Raw genomic sequence first — 22,368 nt, forward strand, 5'->3', positions numbered from 1 at the left:
TGTGCGTGGGTGCTCAGATTGGAATAAAAAATCAGAAAAAAAATCTTACACAGGAAGTTAGATAAATGAAATGGATTGACAGAGGGTTATTTGCATTATAGGTACTGATCTCTGTATGACCCTGCTGAAATGCCCCAAATGTACTCAAATATATTTCTAAATATAAAACAATATAGCATTATATTAAAGTTACTATATGACAAATGGATATATAACATACACATCAAAGTGAACCTCCTTTATGTATTCTGTGCCAAATACATAACACTTTTGATATATTGAGTCTGACAGATAAAGCACTTATAAATAGAGAGAGACATTAATCTTGTGAATAGAAAAAGAAATAACAACAAAGATTCCATTGACAAAAATATATATGTTATTGTAGGAGCTTTAATGTATGGAGCACGGCAAATATTACTAGTAGTAACCATCTCAGTATTCATATAATAATAATAATACTATGATTTTAGCTATACCTTTGAAGACAGATATATATATATATATATATATATATATATATATATATATAATCATTTATTGTTATCAGTGTTATTTCTCAACAAATTTATCTTTGATTGTCGGTTTGTCAATAGTTATCCAGCAGTTTGCCTAAAAGAAAATTTCCCCCCAGATCTTTCCTAGTCATAGGTATGAAAGAGTGCTTTGAATATCACCATACAACATGCTCAATCAGATGAACTATTTTATTGAAGGGTGATAGGACCCATGTAAACATTTGGGCTATAACCTTATCAGGTTTACCCATAAAAGAGGCTTTATTGAAGACGTGTTCACATTAGAGATAAGTCATGCCTTCTCAGTATGACATTTCTTTGCAGGCTATATGATTGAAAGAAAGGGCAATACCTCATTTTTCCTTACCTAGGCAACCAAAACACATGGAATGGCACTTCTAGAGAGAGAGAGAGAGAGAGAGAGAGAGGAGTGAGGGGAGGGTAGCTTGCTGCTCTGGACATCAGACAGTCTGCAAAAGATCTGGTTATAGTAAAGAGGGTCAACCCACCTACATTCTGAACATGGCTTAAAATAAATACACATTGTACAGAAAGGAGTTATAATGAGAAAGGTTGGCCTATCTGCTATGGGAACACACCCTAATGTTATATAACCACCATAAAGTTTCTTCACGTCAAGTGTTTGTAAACAAACTCTTGTCCTTAAAAGAGCAGTTTGTGGTCCATAGAGGACTTGAGATATTTGTGAAAATGGATGTCTTGATTCCTGCCATAGCAATGGGTGATACTGATTTCATAAGAAGTCTTGTGTACTTATGTTTGTGTTTTCCTGTGTATGAGTGTGTATATTTGCATGTTTGTGTTGTGTGTCACAGTGTGTGTTTCTGTGTATGTGTTTACCTATGCATGCTTTTTATACATTGTAAGCACATACTTTTGTGAACTTGTACACTAAGTACTAGTACATACCTGGTATTTTGCTGACAAAATACAAAAGAAGCTATTAAGATAAAATATTCAACCTTCTGGCCATTTAATGAATTATCACCTACAGTACGTCTCAGAGAGTAAACACGACATATTTATATTCTTAGTCTTTTTATTATGAAAAAAAAAGCCTTGCTACTAAAACAGTATAAAAATTACCATTTGTGCAGTATTTGGTGACATAATTTCATTATAAGATTAATGGGATATCTGCTCCTTTTCAACAAGGATGTGGGGCATTCAGTATGAAAGCCATTTATCTTCTTGGGAAGGTAAGAGAAAGTAATATTACACATCCCTGTAGTACTATTACACATACAATATGGGTCTGCAATCACCATTATATCCTGTTATAAATAATAAATTGATTAAAACTTGGTGCAAAAATATTTTTTAAAAATTAGAATTATTTTTTTTCCAATTGCCAAGACAGATGACGTAAACTCAGTGTTTGTTACCAGCATGGGTTTCGCATTTTTTATGTGCTTATTTGTTGCTGAATAATACATGTTTATATGTATACGTGTCTGGGGACATTATTGTACGTCTACACTAGGTTAACCTGTATCATTCTTTTGAGGTAAACCACAAGACAATGTTGTACTTGTACTAGTAATGTACCAGTAAGTGCAAGCACTTCTAGTAGACTTATCCAGGGTTACAATGAGGAAGGATGGGGGGGAATAAAAGAGGAAGTTAAGATATTAAAAAATATTGATCGAGTTGGCCTTGTAATTGTGTGTTAAAAAAAGTAAAATAAATAAAATTTTGAGAATACTAAGTACTGAGTGAGTGAATGAATGATAATGCTATTTATCGAGAAAATATCATTGGCTATGACAGGCACATTAGGGCGGACACCTAGGGTCTATTCCCACAACTTTAGATCGATCTATCACCGCGGGGAGTCTCACTAGATTGCTGTCAGATAATCCGCCTTAAGTTTCCGTCCCGCCTACTACAAGCTGGAAGGAGGTAATTAACTTTCGTGTCCGCCCGGCTGACAGCTATTTAGCGTGAACCCCCAGGGAGTTAGGTCGATCTAAAGTAGGTCGATCTAATCTATGGGAATGGGGTGCTAGACTGAGGCAGCGCAAGACGATTAGATTATTTCATTAGTGATTGAAGAACTTAAATGGAGGCCCCAACATGCTTAAGATGATTATTGCTGTGATAAATTAATTGCTATATTATGTCCAAGGATAAATTAATTACTGTTATTTCGCACAAATTTCAAATAACTCACTGCCTCCAATAATTTCTTATTTCAAGATTTAGTCATTAAAAACTTCCCCTCTGACAAGGACCCAGATCTCATTTTTAGCACTTTTACGTCCCTTTGTTTACAGGTACTGTTTGTTTACTTGCACTTACTGCCATGGTAGATAAGCAAAGTACTAATAGGCCTATTTCACATAGAATAAGATATTGCTGGATTTGATATTTGAGACCTGCAGGTACTGTACTTCAGTTTTTAAGAATGGGATAAGTACTACAGATTTATCCCAGTAATGGGATACTTCAAATTTATCCTGGTAATGGAATTATCAGAATACGACCCCATTCACACTATGCTCAGTTATCCGGATAAGTTGCGAATTAGGTCACAATTCGAATAAATGCAGTAGTGTGAACGCAAGAGGATTTCTGTAATGCAAATTTTCAAAATCCTGCAAGCGAGGTGGATTTCTAAGCGCGATCCGAATAACTTACCGGAATCCACACCTGTACAGATCTTACTGCGCATGTGTGCAGATAAGTGCGGGTATCTATGAACACTTGTTTATTACTTTAGCAATTGCACCAAACGTATTTGGAGGTCACCACTCACTACAACATGAGGAAACAAACTTATTTTGCCATCTTATGCTTCCCAAGAATGCTGGAATGTCTTTTTGAGATACATTTGCCGTCACACTTTTTTGTTGGTATTTTGAGTTTTTCTGTGCGGCGCATGCGCGAGTGTTCAAAACAGGAAGTTAAACCTGAAATTTCCAACGTGGGTATTGGTTTCGCTTTGCAAGTGTGAACGCAATACCGAATCGGATTCCTCACGAAAAATCCCAATTATAGAAATGCGCATTTTTGCAACTGTAGTGTGAATGGGGTATACTACAGATTTATCCCATAATGGGATACTTCAGATTTATCCCGGATTGAACCAGGTTTTAATCTTGATTCTAAAGTGAAGACTAACTGTAGTTCCTCTGTACTAGCTAGTAGACCTAGATCTCTGCACTGACCTAGCCAAAGATGTATCTAGACTAGAGGTAATAGGGGCGAACCCAGAGATATTTTCTGACAGTCTTCCACATTATCTTTTTTGATCCATCCTCCATTTTTGATTGTCTTACAATAGAAAACATTAGATGCCTGTCAATGTTAACTTGAAAAATTCTGTCTTCCGTAAGACCCTGAAGACAGCTTTTCTCTCTCTCTCTCTCTCTCTCTCTCTCTCTCTCTCTCTCTCTCTCTCTATATATATATATATAGCTCACATGGCTAAGACTCTGAAGGCTGAGTGATCTTCAGTAAAGAACCAAATAGGAAAGGTGAACACCAGTGAAATGTTGCCTTCAAGGTGAAATTGGAATGCTCTACTGCCAGTGATAGATTGGGAGAACAGCAGTTACAGGATCTTGTGAGAGATCAGATATGATTGGCTTGTTTTTTTTTTTTTAGGGTTTTACTATTTTATTTTTTAAGCAAAATGTGACAATGAGATCATTCTAAAAATAATAAGACTATCAAAGGTATAAATTTGAAAAAGCATTTTTATACAGAAGTTTACAATCCCAAAATGGTTATTTTATCATTCTCCCTTCTCACAAGATAATGATGTCCAATAGGTGGAGCTACCAGGCAGTAACAGTGTAGAAAAGTCCAAGACCACCCACATCCTGGTTAAGATGACCATTTTCCAAGCATGGTCTGCTGCTTGTGGCAAAAAAAGTTGACCTCATTAAAATAAGTAAGAAAAGAAAAATATACTGAATGATGATGAAGTTATGAATAAAAAAAAAATAAATATGTCATACAATGGATCAGCATTAAAATTTTATATTTGGCAAGATCGACTGAACTACATCATTAATGTTACATACACTGAGTCAGAGCCTAACTGTTTGGATTTTTCACACCGCCACATGTTTTGGAAATAATGCAATTCCATGAAATATTGATTTGCTCTTATTCAGTTGTTAATTGGGCTTTGTGGTGTGAAGACTTAGAAGTGCTCTACTGTTAATATTGTATGGTATCAGTCTGGGGTGCTTATTACCTTGTCCTTTGTTAAGTGGAATTATGTGTCAGGGGTTTCTCCAAAGGTGGCTCTTTAATTTGCTTTGAGTCAATAAAGCAGAATGTAGAGTCCTTGGCTGTAGAAGCAATTCAATGTCCTGCATGCACTTAAAAAAAAAAAGAAAATATTTCCTTTTTTAAAAGACCACAGTAGCCTGAAGATGCCCTGTAAGACAAGGGCTTAAGTTGACCCTGGTGTGAACAGGGCACATTTAAAGTGCAGCCAGATTTTAATGCATTTCTGGTCTAAGTTGATCATGATGTGGACAGGACAGAGTGAAAATGCAACAAGTTTATAATATATTTCTGTCTAAGTTGATCCCGATGTGAACAGCGCACAGTGGCAGTGAGCAAAGACAAGTGACCCATGTGTGCCCCCTCTGCCCCCTAATATTTATTGTCAATGAAAACAATGGTGCCTGGTAAAAGACGGTCTCCATGTTAACATTTTCACAGCAGGGGCGAACTCGCCACTGGTCTGGGATTTTGTTTCTCAAGCCTGTGTTAAGATTTTGTTTTTCTTATTCGTTTGGGAGGTGGTTAAGACATATTTGGCAAATATTTTCCTTGTGTTCAGTACTGCCTTAAAAAGTTTGGTCATTCCATATCACCAGGGGATTGATTTCTATGGGATTAGGATGCCAAATGTCTGATTTTAATTGTGTTATGTGATGTCTTCTTGTCTTTGTCTTATCTGGGCTGTCATAAACATGTCTTAAATTTTTGTTTGTTATAAAATGAAAAATACATACAATTGTAATTACCAAAGCATCCTTGTTATGTTGTGTTCTTTTTCTCCTTGGCTAATAAAAAATTGTGATGTAAATTAGTCTGTTTTTGTTTCACATTCGGCCTTGTCTGAATGCACACGAAATGATACACGATGCCAAATAGTCTATTTCTGGTCCAGGTTAGTCTTGATGTAAACAGGTCTATGCAGATAAGTATTAATATATAAGTATATAAGATAGGAGAAGAGGTAATTTTTAAACCACTCACCAGCATTAATCAGTACATTATCTATATCCAGAGATTACACAGTTATAATGTCAATACTATCTAAAAATTCTCTTCAGGAAGGTTGAATGATACCAATACACTGAAGTGAAATAGTCAAAGGAGATATGATATCCAGTGTATTATGTAATGGAGAGATTTGATGTCCTTTCTGGTATGTGTGGCTGCATTGGGAAGGTTTTAGCCCAAGCTGTTGTGGGTTTACCATCAGAGAAGTGTGGGCTTGATTGCAATACCCCTTTAAGAAATGATATGTCTGTGATCTGGGAGTGTGATTTAAAGCACATTGGGTGGGATTTAAGCTAGCTGACAGGTGGTGGGACATGTAAAGAAATGCCTTGCTTTGCTTCCTGAAAATAAAACTGAAACTTGTTTGGTTAAAACGAAGTGAACGCAGCCCATAATTAAGGTTTAGTGCAAACAATAAAAATGGACAAATTCTTCTCCTTAAGAGGTGACACTCCCTGTGTCTTTGGTTCAGTGTGCTGAAATCATAGTGTGTTCAACCTGTGCATCATGAAGGTAAGAGAAGGTTTATTTGGAAGGTGTTTCTTTAACTTAAAAGAAGAAACACGCTTTTTTAACCAGGATGCAAGCAGAACTGAGCTGAGATATTCTTGATGCTGGGTAGCAAAGTTGATACAGCAGTTTGAAGTGAGCTCAGATTAGGCATTGGCTTTTGATTCATGAATGAGATGACTTGGAATGAAAAAAAGAAATGAAGTTCGGAAACTTAATCAGTGAATTGACTTTGAAGAATTAATAGTTCAGTTGTCAACTCCATCTCATGTCTGCTCTGGTTTTGATTTGAAAAATGAAAGGTTGATAAAAATTGTCAGGGGGCACCGAAACCAGCATATTGATCATTTCAAATCAGTAAATTGTTTGGCAGTGATTCATGGCCATTGATAATCACTTTTCATTGATCACGGATATCCAAAATACTTATGCACTGAGATTTAGTCTTATCTCATAAACCAGGAGGTTTCTAAAGGGGGTGGGCAGTCACCTGTTTGTCTTCTTGTTTTGAAATTAAAAGGGCATTTGATGCCTAGACACATGTATAGACCATTTCCCCTGCCTGGTGAGTTAAATCTTTGAAAGATACACAAATTTTTTTTATGAAGGGCATGTGCTGTCCAGGCTTGAAAAAAAAAAGGAGCAAAGCAAGCGAGTGCTATCGCTTAAACAATGAATCTGCTGTCTTAATGGGAGATGTCATTTGTGAATCTTCTGAAGAGGTTTTGTTTGACATAAAACACACATTTCCTGAGGAGATCTTTCTACAGAGAATTTTTTTTTAGTGAAATAAAAGGACAGGAAAAGTCTCTGACAGTGTGCAGGAGATGATGATGATTTCCATCTTGATGATTTTCTTTAATCAAGTGTTTTTGAAATTGAAAACTTCTTCAGGGAACATTTTTTGGATGTCTTTTTTTTTTATAAAGTTGATCTCACCCCTCTCCACCCTCACACTCAAAATTATTTTAGTCGGACAAAGTTCAAAATTTTTCTGGTGACGTGTGATGTGCCCCCTGGTGCCCCCTCAGACAATCGGAACCTTGTGATTTCTGAGTGAGTCATTCTGCAGACAACTTCATGTCACTAAACCACTGAAGGCATCATGGTAAGATCTATAATTTTTGGAGGTTTTAAATTCTTAAATATTCTGATAGTTTTTATCACTTTAATGTCATGTTTAGTAAGTGTAAGGAGTATCATGGTTGTAATTTTGGGCTAAGTCATGTTTTGAAGTTATGAAATTCTTGAAATATAATTGGCAGCGACAGTCGTGTGTAAGTCGCCCAAGCCCAGCCCAGTTTCAGAATGAAACTTCCAACAGGTACCCTGAGTTTGTAGCTTAGTTTGTAGACTTTGGTGTCAAATGGAAATTGGTTTTAGTTATTAGGTTCAGAGCTGTCGAAGGGCGCGTTCAGATTCACACACAATGCTCTAGCTTGATCGGCCCAGCTGGGTTGGTCCAATTCTGTGGGGCATTACCACTAAAGTGCAATCAGTGGAATAGGCTTAAAAAGCACATGATAATTAATTACCCTCCTGCTCAATGCAGCATGTCAGAAAATTAAGCTAATGCTACTGATTGCAATACTAAGAATCCCCCCACAGAGTTGGACCAACCCAGCTAGTGCAGCCTGTGAATCTGAATGCTATCAAACACTGATGAAGACGTACACCACTTCCATCTAACCCTGTCTTTGAACCACCCAGAATATTTTCAAACATATGAAGAACAGATGCGGGAGGTGATAGGAAAGCAAACAAGAGTTCCTGTTTGTGTTTGTATACTGTTGCTGTTACCCTGGGGTCTTCAGGGTTTCTACATGGGACGATGCACTTTACCAATGACCCTTGGTGTCTTGGTGTAAACATGTATGGCTGTGATGCCTGACATAGGCATCTTTCCCCCCCCCCCCCCCCCAAACCACAGCCCAATACACACACACCTTAAACACACACACACACATACACACACACACACACACACACACACACAGGAGTATCATAGCACTAACACTGACTGTCTAGGTTACCTTTCACTGGTCATCATTTTGAGTATCCAGCAAAAATGCTTTTTCAGTAAGGGAATACCTTAAATGTCACCCTGCGTGTAAAATTACTGCAGTTAACTTCTTATGTCAGCATGAACTGTATGCAGCTGTCAACCTCAGTGTTAAATCTGAAAAAGATCCCCCTTCCCCATAATAATAATGTAAATGACATTGGCCATTACCCTGAAAATCAGAGTACTGACTATTTGAGTGTCAGTATCAACACTAATGCACAGAGAACACCCTGAAAATACGAGAGTTGAAAGTAGTTCTTTGCTTGGATCGTTGAAAGTGATCAGTCTTCTTATCGAGAAGGATGGTCAGTGTCTTTGACACTCAGTGGTGCATATTTGTTGGAGATATTTAGTGTGGGCATGCATGCATGTATGCATGCTTGCGTATTTGTGTGCTTCTGTGCGTGCATGCTATTGCTTGTGTGTGTTTTTGTAGGGGTGTTGCAGTCAAGTGTTTCTTTCTGAATGTATAGACACCTTTTATGTTATACTCATTGACAGTTCAAGCTAATTCATAAAAGGCAAAATAATACGAAATGAACAAAAAAAAAAAAAAAAAAAAGAAAAAAGAAAAAAAAAACAACTCATTTTGTGCTTTAAGAGCCATGACTAATAAAATTGCTGTTGTTTCTGCAGATTTTTTGCTCTAAGCACTTAATGTACGCACTAAATATTATTTGTTAATGCATCACGTAAAGGGTTTTATGTGAACAGTATTGATCAGACTGCTATCCAGGAGATATGCTTGGCGAGGAAAACTGAATGTATAAAATGGCGATATAAATTGCACAGGCAAATGTCTAGGGCTGTTATTACGTCTGTGCAAATTACCATTGCATTGGAGACATTAGCACAGCGACAGAGACTGAACTGTACGTTTTCTGTGATGTGCGTGACGAAATGGTGAGTTGCATTATGATTGGTGCTGTGAAACACCAGGCCTTTTTTTCTCTCGTCTCGTCTGCATGAATTTATGCACGCTGGAGCCATTTGTAGCACATCAGAGCCAGGAAAATTGTTAAACGTGATATCATTGAACCAAATGGTGAGTTGCAGTATTATTGCTGTGAAAAGTTGTGACTTTTTATCAGTGTGATTTGCATTTAGAGCAAAATCACTTGCATAGACTGAATATGTTTGCTTTTGGAGGTGGACTGAAAGAAAACTGTGTACATGTAGAATTGTTAAGGAGAGCTATCTTAAACATTTCATTCTGCCTAGTTGGCTTTGAGTTGGGAAAAATTGGTCAATTTAAATGACTTACACGAGAATGATTTGCCAAAGATATTTGCAACAATAGTCTATAGATTTGTCTTTAGCTGTGGTGGCTTTCCTTGATGAAATGAGTCTGCACAATTAAAAAAAAAAGTGTCTTATATGTTTGCAACTGTTTTCTTGACAGTTTCTTCACAGCTTGTAAGATTTTAATTAAGGCTGAAGTGCCAAAATGTGAACAGTTGGTTCTGTTTGATGTGTAGGGGTCCTCTCATGACTGGGCAATGTAGAAAAAAACTCAGTCCAGGTTTCTCTCTTTTCTTAAGAAAATAATTGTCAAGTAAAGCAGTGATTTTTGCCTCTTTTGATAAGGGCCTTTATTTTTGACTTATTAGATAGATTTTAAAATGAATTGTCATGGTTATACCTTGTATACTTCTGCACACACTACATGGGACATCATTTTAGTTAATAGCTCTATAAAACATGAACAAAAGGTTGAAAAAACTCGACTTTATGCCCAAGTAAATAATAGTTGCTGTAATGTCCAATAGGTGTCACTAGCAGTTTGATGGATGGTGCTAATGGCTGGTGGTGTTTTTCATTGCATTTATCTATGGAAAAATGGTATCAGACAACATATCATGTTTTTCTGATAGATATATACATACATGTCTCGCATGAACATGCCGAGAGAGAGAGAGAGAGAGAGAGAGAGAGAGAGAGAGAGAGAGAGACCAACCAACTAAAAACAGCGCAAGATAACTTAACCAACAAGTGCCATGAATTGATTGCTAATATTTTATACACTTGCACAATTTATAACCACTGCTTCACAAATATTTCACTATTAATGTTTTAAACTTCTGCAAAACTCATTGTTGTAGTAAAAATAGATATATTTGGAGCAGCTTCACATTTGCATTAAATTTAATGGGAACTTTTTAAAACCTATCATTAGGTGCAATTTGATATCTAGTTTTATTAATTACAGTGACTTGATAGCAAGGTCAATGAATGTTATGGTTGCCCAGGGGCTTTCCCTTTGGTATTGATGGGCATCATATTGCTGTGCACCCTTTAATACTTAGCTTAATTCAGGCCTACCCAACTACCAGACTCGGCACCTAAGGATCCTGAATTAACCGGTATATCGGACCACACTACCCGTTTTCAAGGTGTGTGTCAGATCGCATTTCGGAGTATCAGCCAGAACACCGACAGGATGAGCCCTGGCATGCTCGGCTGTCACCTTGATTGGATAGTAAACGATTGTCGTAAAATCGCTATATGATATTAAAACCGGGTATATAAATTTGAAAGCCACCTAGATGCACCTTAGACTGCCACATTAATCTAATACAATGCAAAAAAAGCCCTATCAAAAGTGGTTAAAACATTCAAACCGAATGTCGAAAGTTCCCATATATCCCCATAGAGACAATAAAATAGAGTACTCTAAAGTAAGAGTACAGTTTAAGGTTGTTCAGCCGAGCGTGGATGAGCCCGCAGTCGTGCTACAAAATTTGTTCTGGGGTATGATACTCCGAAATGCGATCTGACACACACCTTGAAAACGGGTAGCGTGGTCCGATATACCGGTTAATTCAGGATCCTTAGGTGCCGAGTCTGGTAGTTGGGTAGGCCTGTTAATTGATGTTAAGACCCCTTGAAGGTTATGGCTATCAGTAATGGTAATTGATATTTATATTCTCTCTCTCTTCCTTTCTCTCTCTCTCTCTCTCTCTCTCTCTCTCTCTCTCTCTCTCTCTCTCTCTCTCCAATAGCTCTGTTATGCCATCTGGTGGCAGACCTGGCAGTTTGATCTTTAGACAGACATCCCCCAGGCATAGATTGGCTCAATAATTGTGTATTGGAAGGTTACTCTGTATTTGCACCCAATGTGAATTATGAGATACAGGGGACAGAGGGGGGGGTGCAAATTGTTTTGATATCTGGCTTTAAAACAATTCAATATTGCTATCAAGTCAACCAGCAGAATATAATTTCCCTTCACATGAATATAGAGAGAGGATGGAGATGTGGAGGAGGGGGTGTTTGGCAGTATGTGGCGAGTAGAATAATTCAGGCGTGTAACCAGAGGGTTTGGGAGGTTCATACAGACCACCCATTTTGCCTGGAACATGTCTGCTCTGGGCCAAAATTGATCTTTGTACATGAAGGATTCTTGGTAATAGGTCCACTTTTTCTGAGCGCCCCCCCAACTTGAAATTGCTGACTACAGGGCTGGTTTATATTTCTGTCCATGCAACCAACAGAATATAATAGATAACCCTGCATAGAATTTACTACTAGCTTGTTAATAAGCAAAGTTTAAAAGGAATTAGATACGATTGATTGGCATTACATATGGTTGAACATCTAAACATGTTACTAATGTAAAATATGTTGCTTTTTGCAAGCACTTTTTAGAAATGTGGCAGAAAACTGTTTGATATACACTTATTATAATTACATTTGATACAGAGATTAACAATTATATTAAAGTTGTTAAGTTTAAATGGTATAGTGTCAAAAGTTGATTTATTACTGGACGAATAACTGTCAGATATTGCTAATGAAGTCACATGCATTTCCTTGCTGATAACAGAACAATTTCCCATTGAAACTGAAAGCTTTAAGTACGTTTAATGTTGACACAGATGCCGAGATATTCTTTTAAGTCAGAGCCAGACAGTGCTAAGGAAGTGCTGCACACTTTGATGGAGATTGCAAAATATTTTTGATCTAAACCGACATGAAAAGTACAATCAGAGTACACAAATTTGAGTTTTCATTGTTAGCCTGATATAAGGGAATGGAAGGACAGAGCCAAAGGATTATACTTGTTCTTCTTTCTTTATTTTTTGTAATTATGAAACAAAATTTAACACTGGTGTCTTATTATTAAATTTACATTATGTGTATTAGAGCTCTGGGCTTCAGGGTGCAGACAGGAGATTCAATACAAATATTGATAAAGATCTCACTTCCTTGGAAAAATTTTCCAAGTAATTGCCAGCGGAACAGATGTGTGTGTGGAGATAAGGATTTCTAGGAGCTTGAACTAATTACTTTGGGTTACGCCACAGGGATTTGGAATTACATATGTACAGGGGAAATTGAAAAATGTTCTTTTTTTTCAAACAAAGTGCATTTCATTCATTTAAAAAAGAACTTTGTAAATGAATAAAATTGATCGGATAATATGTGTTTTTTTTTCAAGTTTCTAAGCTGCTATGAAAAAGAAGATGGCATAATGTAGTTTTTGATATTTTTCAAATATTTACAAATGAAAGGATGAGAATGATTAGCTATAGACAGATGGATGGAAAGATAAGATTAGTGATGGAAGAAACACAAATGAGGTACTTTTAAAGTGGAAAAGTACAAAAAAAAAAAACATTGTCCTGAACTGAAAGTGAGGGCACAATATTGAAACCTGTAGCAGCTGTCCAATTCCTAGAATTTCAGGAAACAATTTCGGCTCACCTGCCCTCCCAGCTTGTGGCCATAATTCATACACAGGTATTTAACCTGGGAGTCCAGTTCTAAAGCAGAAGAGTACATTTAGCATGGTGGGTGTGTTTCAGTCGTGTTTCCATACAAATTGGACCGACCCTTTTTGAACAGTATTATGTCCATCCCTTCAAGTTGTGTACATAAAACACCAACCTTAAAGTTTTTGCTTTAGAAATTTTGTGGCAGACTTCTTGGAAATATGATCAATAGATTCTGTATGAATTTTGTTAGCATTTGGAATGAATTTAATAATGTCTTGACTTTTTAGGAAAAACTGTTACACAGAGCAATATGTCACAGTTTCAGAGTTTGTTGAAAACTTCGCCCTTTTGTCAGATGGCTACTGTACTTTCTGTTAACTGCAGAGAAATACATATAAAACCGGCTACTCATAAACTCAGGGTGAAATATCCAAAACCGTCAGTGTAATTGTCCAAAACAAAATTTTTAGGTTTGTTTCTGCTTTGAGACAGACAGGTTTAAAATATGCAAACAAATGAATAAGGAACAGAAGAGGTTAAAATGAGCTCATCTATTAAGTCTGATTACACAGTGAGTGAAGAGGTCTTCTTCTTAGACACAGTTGTGCAATGATAAAGGTGTAACTGTCTGGAAGATGAATTATGTGTCTTACTTCTAGTGCTACACCCTGTCTATGAGGAAGTGATGGTTTGAAGTGAGTAAAATGGTAAACACAAGGTCTGAAAAGGTTTCATAGGGTGTACTTCATGTGTTAACTGCTGGACTGCAGAAATTTCCTTTTCCTTCTCTCTCTCTCTGTTTATCCTCCTTTTCTCTGTCTCTCCTTTTCTCCTTCTCTGCCTCCTCTTCTCCTCTCTCTCTCTCTCTCTCTCTCTCTCTCTCTCTCTCTCTCTCTCATACACACACACACACACACACACACGCACACACACACACACACACACACACATAAAGGTATAGTAACAGCTGTCCATTTAGAAACATTATCATTGGAGTCTGTAACTGTATTAAGACAATTGATTGCTTTTACCACCCTATATTTTCCCTAATTTTGGTCTTCTTATCTGGGTTTGAAAACTTGGTGACAGATGTCAGGGAAGACAGTGTGTCTGTAAAATAAGCTGTCACTGTAGTATCAGGCTGTTAGAGGAATGTTTACACACAGTGCATGCTTAAAGGAACTTTATCGAACAAGTTTTCACTGAGACAGATTAGAAAATAAAAAGATCATAAAAATTTGTATGTAGTATTTTATTTAAAAAAAGGATTGTCATTCATGTCTACTATATATAGGGTTGCCAATGCTTGGAAGGCTGACCTGTATTTGTAAGGTTACATAAATAAATAAATAAATAAATAAATAAATAAATAAAAAGCTTGTGCACCCTGTGAAGAAATTACTGTATATATTTTGCTAGTTTTTGACTAGATCAATCAGTCACCAAAACATTTTAAGTAAAATTTAATTTTTATTCCCAGCCATAAGGCAAACTCCATTAGATGGTAATCTGTGTAGTAATCTGTCTTCCATTCATATCCTATTGGATTACCCAGCAGAAGGGGTGACGAGGCTTGTGAGGCTTGCGTCATTAGGGGAACATCTGTTCTCAGAGCAGTTTTAGTTTATTCTGAGTATAGCTAGTTTTAGAGCTAGAAAGGTTAGTTTATTCTAGGTACCCCTCAAGGGAAAGTTTTTTATAGGAATAATTACACAGCCAACTGCAGCAGCATTATTTGGTGAAAGTGCTATTTATGCTTACTAGTAGAGGAAGACGAGGAAGAGTATTTTTTGAAGGATGAAGAAAAGGAAGAGAGAAGATTAGACATATGCGGGCTAAATGTTATGACAATTTTTATGCAGACAAGACTGCTTTTGCGGGCATTAAACAATTCTAGAAGGACAGACTGGAAAATTAGGCAAAATAAGGTATTGCAATTAAGTCGTAGTGAGAACAGACTGGCTTCTTCTACAGCAAACACAATTTATTCAAGACTGGTTTTTGCTAGCACACTTTGCAGATGAAAGCAACAGCTATGGCAAAAACATTGAAAAAAGTATCAGGAAGAATTTGAAAAAGTATCTTATAACAGACAAGAAAGTTTTCAACCCAAAATGGTAGTAGAGAAATATCAATGCTAGGAACTATTGAAGATTCAAGCAGGAGACTGTGGCAGTGATTAACAGAGAGGGTTTAAATGGCCTTTCCAAAACTTACAGTTCCTGGAAAATCTCCAGGAAAAAATTGAAGAATTACATCAGCCAGCACCATCAGACTTAATTGCAAAAGAGAAAAAAATCCTAAAGATAAACCACAAGGGAAAGTCGATTGGTTGCTTTATGAACTGTACCTTTTTAGAAAAATATTTTCACTCCTAAAGAAGAACAGGCGGCATTATGATTTCTTGTGCCTTGGGGTGTGAAAACTTGGGTGGAAAAAACAGGCAATAATAATGAATGCGTTCTTTTGATTTTACGATCATGGCACAGGACAAGAGCTTCTTTGGAATGTGATTTCATAATGAAGACAGTATATTTTATGGACCAGTTGGGGTGTATTTTTAGTCTGCTTTAATTTACTGCAATCAGATAATAAGTAAAATAGGCAGAAGGCACCTGTACCAAGATGAGATGTTGAGATTGGATGGGAAATTCAAATTCAGTGTTCTTGTTTTTGGGGATGCCATTTATCATCTGTCTTTTCACTATTGGAGCTGAATCTGTTTGAAAAATGGGCAGGCGACAGTCACAATTGAGCAGACGACTTTGTAGATCACAGGTGTGCATTCTTCTTTCATTATGAAAACTGAGGATATTTGAAAGTGGGCAGACGACATTTGAAAGTGAGCAGACCACAGTCACAGGCGAGAAGCTGGTACCTACACATGGTACAGAAGACAGATGGCAAATAATACCTACATCTCAATGGTACTGAACATATTCTGGTCTGTGGATATTTCATTGATACCATTGTTCATTTTATTTTATTGGTAACATACAGTATATAACATTTACTTGGTACAAGTCTGACTGACACAGGAAATTCCGAAAAGACATTTGGGAAGGAACTTGTCAAAACTCTGAAAAACCTCCCATCAGGATTTGTAATCTGGAGCTTTTTGAGATTGATTAGCTGTGATTTGTTTTGTTTACCTCCATTAGCTGAGCTGGAGAGCAATTCTTCATTTTAGTTTTACTACAAGACGCATATTCTGTGAAACGGTTACAAGTTTTTAAGTAATAGGAGGCTAGACTCAACTGTTAGTGCTAACTTGAGGAATCAGACCAGAACACAATTCAGACATGAATGTCTTGACACTAGGGGTTCACAGATATCTCTGCAAAACTAAGTGCTTCAAAAACTGTGAGCCCAATCTGTAATCAGCTGGTCCAGATGACAATCAACATATTATGATTCACAGAAATCTGGAGAAAGCAAAAGGCTCTGCACTCTAAAGCTAGCAAACAATGTTTTATATCAAAATTTCGATTCTTGGAGGCCAAGCTATTTTCCACAAGTGGAGTGGACTGTTTAGGTGATAACGCTCAAACCATCCAATTTTCCCGTAGGGAGCATAGTGGCAGAAAAAGTTACCGTCACCCATTGAAGAAGATATTGGAGATAAAAATACTTTGACTTATAAAAAATACTGCAACAGTGCCATAGACTAAGGCTATCAGAATGTGTCTTTAGGATTAGGTCTTCAGTCATCAAATTCTTAGGAATATTTCAAGGAAAAAAATACCAATTCACAAGGTGCTGATAAGCCAGTTCTACCAATTTTGAAGACCAAGTCAGTTATGGATATATACTATAGCACCCAGAGAGGAAAATATCATCAATCCATGATTTTAATTGATCAGATATTTGCCTGAAGAGATAAACTGGACATTGAAAGGATTACCAAATTGATCTGAGCAGCATATCAATAGGATAAGACATATATCTGCATATCCCATAATATTTGGATTCGTATATACCATAATATTTGGAAGAATATTTATTAGGGAGAGGAACTTATACACGGTAGAATATTAAAAAATTCACGACTGACTCTTTGATGGTTGCATAGGGATTGTATGGAAAATATTTTGAAAATCACTTACTGCAGATCAGTTTCTGTGTTATGGACTTATTTAAATTGACACCCAGAGGAAACACAAAAGAGAGTTTGTGTAGATATCTTAGCATAGCATTTGGAAGGATATCAATGTCATATCTTTCACAGTGACAGAGATTTTAATGGAAAACCTTTGACAGATTGAGGTGCACACTTTCATAAATATTCTTACCTTTTACAAAGAAGATGCATTCTTCTCATTTATGAGAGGTCAGTCAGTGCAGACATAAATGGATATGCTTAGTGTCTAAGGTTAGAACAAAATTATACAGACGACATGTAAAGTAAAAGTACAGACTGTGGTCATTAACAATTAGACCGTATGGAAGAAAGCTTTTGTTGTGATAAACAGCACATAATTGAGAACAGACAATATAGCAAAAGGAGCTAATAACATTTTTTAATTACAAATTTTTTTTTGAGAAATTATGGACATGTGTGTGGAAGTATAGCTTGGAATTAATGTTACCTGAAGTGCACATGCCGTAGTTGTTTTCACAAGTAACAAAAATCTCACCAAAGCGCAAGGGAGATATAATTCCATAATACCAGACAGAGAGGAAAAAAAATCTATCCAGGAAAATCCTATATCATACTTTCCACCTGGTACCATCTTAAAACAAACAATTCTTCCTTCTTCGTTTACCTAAGATGTCTGGATGGTAAAGCAGAGTCTTCTTATATAACAGACACCAATGTCTATTAACATTATGTAACATACTCTGTATACTGTGATTACTGACTTCAGTGATATTGCGATGATATTGTGTTACTGCGCCTGGTCAGTGTCGCTGTAACTGTATACAATATCTAGTAACACTATACATTCAATCTCATATTTTCATGATGCTGAAACTCTCATCCTGATTAGCTGTAATTTATTTTGACTGCATATGAGCCTGACATGGCCACCTGAAGAGGATCAGGGAAAGGACAGTTTACACTGGTGAAACTTGGATTGCAACAGCACACTTGGTTTGGAACTTCTTGGTGTTGAGAAGAGATTGCGTGGGCAGAGAACAAACTGGTTTGGTTACCTTGCCATGTGACAAGGGAGAAAATTAACTCATTCGTAATAAAGCTAGCTCTTTATTTTTCTGACATCTCTGACTCAGAACAGACTTGGGTAAAGCTGGTACCTTCAAACTGCAGCTGGGTCTTCGCAGGACTTTTATCAATAGGGGGATACTATGCTGTACTATATAGTACTAGAACAGCATCATTTCCTAGCTTAATCCACTGTGGATTATTAACTCAGTTGTGCCTAAAAATTATGTGTGTAAACTGGACTTGGGGCACACAGAGGATGATATAGTAGAGGAGCACCCTCCCTTACCTCACACCACCAAGTTAATGGATTATGTGGATGTGAAAAGAACTGATGAATGTTTATATATCAGTTCTTTTAAGTGCTTGAGCAGAGGTGGGTCCTGAATCACTTGGAAAGAAGAAGCCAGAGAAGGAGGGATCAAACCAATTTTCTAGCATGTTTGTGAATTGAGTATGTTGATATAAAATTTTTTAAAAATTCGCCTTCTACCAGAAGGACATTGCACAGTCACATTGATGAACAAGTAGGTTTCCGGGCAAAGACAGACCAGAAAAAAGTGTGAAAAAGAATGAGATGATTTTTTCAATCATTTAATGAGGTGACACAGATTGGAAACAGGAGAGCATTGATGTTCCGCAGGATGGAAGTTTTATGGAAGGAGATGAGACTCTCCAAGGGAAGATAGAGTACTAGTACATGTTTATTTGGTGCAATTAATTGATGCACTAGTATTTACCTCTGACAGGCGGACCAAAAACCGTAGAGGGGGATTACGATCTTGAAAGCTAATTTCAAGTGTTTATTGAGTCAATACTTGAAGAGAATTAGATGAGTGGAAAAAAATTGAGAACTTCAGATATTCCAGTGGAAAAAATGTTTATCTTGTCCATAATGGAGTGAAGTAATGTATGATGTGCTAAGAGAGCTGCATAGGTGATGTAAGGGGAAACTTCAGTACTAAAACTGGTTCTGCGTATTGAAAAAAGTGGATGTTTTAAGTTTGTTTTCAAGCACTTGTTCTCACATGATAGTGAGCGAGATTTTTTCAGACTAATATAGACAAGAATCTTGTTTAAGAGGTGTTAAAAGAAAATATTGATTTGGAAACCGAATGCCTGTGCCTTTTGCCAGTGATTCCTTTATCAGTTTTATGTATAACGAAGTTCAATAAAGTGAGCTGAAAATTGGGGGAAAAATACTCTAGACAATGTGTAGTAAACTCCTCAGTGGAAACTACATGCTTGTCTAATTTGATGAATTGATTTGTGTACGTTTGCAAAGGAAGCTGCACCAAGATAGTGAAGGAAGATAATAGTATCTCAAATGGGATGTATTTTTTTTTTGTGAAAGGAAGCATTTCATTTGGAGAAGTCAGATATGATGAAGCTAGTGTACATATAAGATAGTATTGATATGTTAGCGATACACATGTCTGTGCATTTTTGTACACAAAGAATACTGAACATTATAGGGGCCAGTGCAATTTATGCATGTCAGTTATGGATGTGTAAAGAGGAGGCGGACTCTTCATTTCAGAAATGGGAATGTATTTGAATACGAAAATAGGATGCCTGAATTGGAATTAATTAGATTGTGAGTGACAGAAGAAGATTTTGATGCCTTATACACCTTTCATTTTTTAAAATTAAGAACAAGGAAAGATTTACACAGTGAAAAAAAACAACTCATTTTGGATAACAAATTGCACACCATTATAAAAAGCGAGAAGACTGGTGCAAGTATTAAATGCAGATCTTGGGTTATTTTCATCAGCCTGATGAACTGAATCATATGGGTGGTGCTGTGTCAATGGACAAACATGTACGATGGTTGACATACCATCTGCTTGATCTTTCATGTCTGCCTATTTTTTCCTAAAAATATTGGATAAAGTAACCTCCAAAAAGTTCTAAGAAGAAAGTATTGAAGAGAAAATGGAGATAATTCAAACAGGATGTGAAGTTTGTAGATGAAACGTGTTATTCCTTCCTCCGTAAAAGTTATGATTGCTAATTCTGTTGAGAGGAAAGTACAAACTAATTTGTGACAGCAGGATCTTTGTTCTAATGTCAAATGTCATTTATTGTTTTATGGAGATACTTTAAGGCCACATGACTTGGGCAGTGTCCTTGAAAATTAAAAGAGATTGCTTGGTTTTGAAGGGGTGGTAATCTGCTAGAATACTGGTCATATACAGCAAAGGATTCTTTCTTTATTGTATTCTTTGAGGTAATTAGGGATTCAGGGAAAGGAGTTTTGCAATTGTGTGGTGTTTTCTGCTTCTCTTGAATCAACAAATAACAGCAGATTGAAAACAGTTTTTTAAGAGGAGATTCAGCCAAGCTATTGGCGTTCCCCCTCTTTCTCTCAAGACTTAAGGAGGAAATATTCAAGAACAGGTTCAATGATTATATTTTGTTTGTGCAATTTTGCAAAGAGGACAACCCAAGAGAAGATTTGACACTGTATCACTCCATTTAATATTACCACACATGTTCTGGTGAATGCCAGTGTGGCAACAAGATGCAGCTTACATTATCGTTTTTTAAAATGAAACGAACAGCTGATCCTCTTCCTGGTTCGTCATAACCTTGTGTGAATTTCACAGAGAGACTGATTTATTGCGAGATTTCCCATTTTTTCACCAGATGGGCATTTTTTTTTCGAGGAATACATCTTTTGCTGACTAAGTCACACAGAACTTTGGAATATTGATCATATTATTTACTGTGAGGTACAGAGAAAAATGGGATCTGGCGTGTCCTGCTATGCCCATTACCAGGAACAGTGGTACAAATCGGTGAGTAGGTGTGGGTCTAGGAAAACATACCTGGTATTTTTATGTACATGTGTATATGTGTAGGTATATGTGTGGATGTATATATATGTTTGTCTTTTTGTGCTCTTGTGTGTACATGTGCACATGAGAGATGTGAATGTATACATTAGTATTTCTTATGTGCATCTGAATGTAGACTCTCTCTCTCTCTCTTTTAGTGTTTGTGTCTACACATGAGTGTGTTTGTATATGAAGGTGTAAATGTATATGCCAACTGTGTACCTGTGTCTGTAATGGCTGCCCTGTGTGTGTGTGTGTGTGTGTGTGTGTGTGTGTGTGTGTGTGTGTGCGTGCGTGCGTGCGTGCGTGTGTGTGTATAATGGACCTGGATGATGGGTACATACAGAAAATTTATTCTAATTTGAGTAGATATGTTGTATAGTTCAGTGGATCCATGTAAACAATATGCAGTATAATTTTATATATGGAGGAGATATATGCATGTGATTTTACAGACTATCACTCAACAGTAGCCAATATGGAGAGAATAGCAACCACATGCACTTGGTTGATGAATTGTGTGCGGTGAACATTAAGCCACCCTGATAAGATAATACACTAATAAGCTTTATATATACTAAAATGATGCAATCTTGTTTGATAATACACAGGTATTATTGTCTACATGTGTCAATTTGATAACGTGGATGACTTCAACAAGCTTGTGATTGCTGAGGTGTTTGCTGTGATGTGACTGTTGATAAAGTATAGATGTTGGAGATAAATGAATTGTGGTGATTTATTTGGAATTATGGGGACAGACAGATGAAAAGACAGACAGACAGAATATTATGTTGTCAACATAAAGTGCAGACAATTAAGATGGCAGCATAAAGTGTGGATTTGTACATAAAAGCTTAAAATTGACTTTCATGTACACAGTCCTTTATATGATAATATGTGTATAATATTTATAATTTTATATGATAATACCTCACAGACTCCTACAGCAGTGTGCTAGTATGAGGATTATCAGGCTGAAGCATCTTAAGGCACCTGTCTCATTAGGTCAGTTCAGGCAGGCTCTTATCAAAACGGCTTTGGTTCTGAACGTGCTCCCAATTGACCTGATGAATGAAGTGATGATCTAGATGTCACTGATCCAGCGGGATTTCTCTTTGTAGAGGTAGGGATTATTAAGACCCCCCATTTTGCTGCAGACTGTTGAATTTCTTGTGAATTATTTTGATCTTCTGATGATAAGTTTGGTTGATATCCGCTTCAAGTTTGACTTTGTCTGAATTAGACATAATTTTGACTTTGTCTTACTGGG

General features: G+C 36.7%; 1 protein-coding gene across 14 annotated transcripts in view; it reads left to right on the forward strand.

Annotated features, from left to right (window-relative positions):
• Positions 1–22,368, forward strand: part of LOC106179218 (dedicator of cytokinesis protein 9) — a 92,422-nt gene that overhangs the window by 5,493 nt on the left and 64,561 nt on the right. Inside the window, exon 1 of one of the 14 annotated variants that reach the window (XM_086997681.1) lies at positions 7,387–7,410. The exons of 12 other annotated variants lie outside the window; for them this stretch is intronic. In XM_086997681.1, coding sequence (XP_086853807.1) covers positions 7,408–7,410 — 3 coding nt within the window. In that variant the 5' untranslated portion in view covers positions 7,387–7,407. Of the gene's footprint in view, positions 1–7,386; positions 7,411–18,201; positions 21,057–22,368 lie in introns of those variants that run through there. One more of the 14 variants, XM_086997678.1, reaches the window with a different exon arrangement.

Source organism: Lingula anatina, chromosome 10 (assembly GCF_051362555.1).
Source record: "Lingula anatina isolate TDL-2025a chromosome 10, LinAna3.0, whole genome shotgun sequence".
NCBI lineage: Eukaryota > Metazoa > Brachiopoda > Lingulata > Lingulida > Lingulidae > Lingula > Lingula anatina.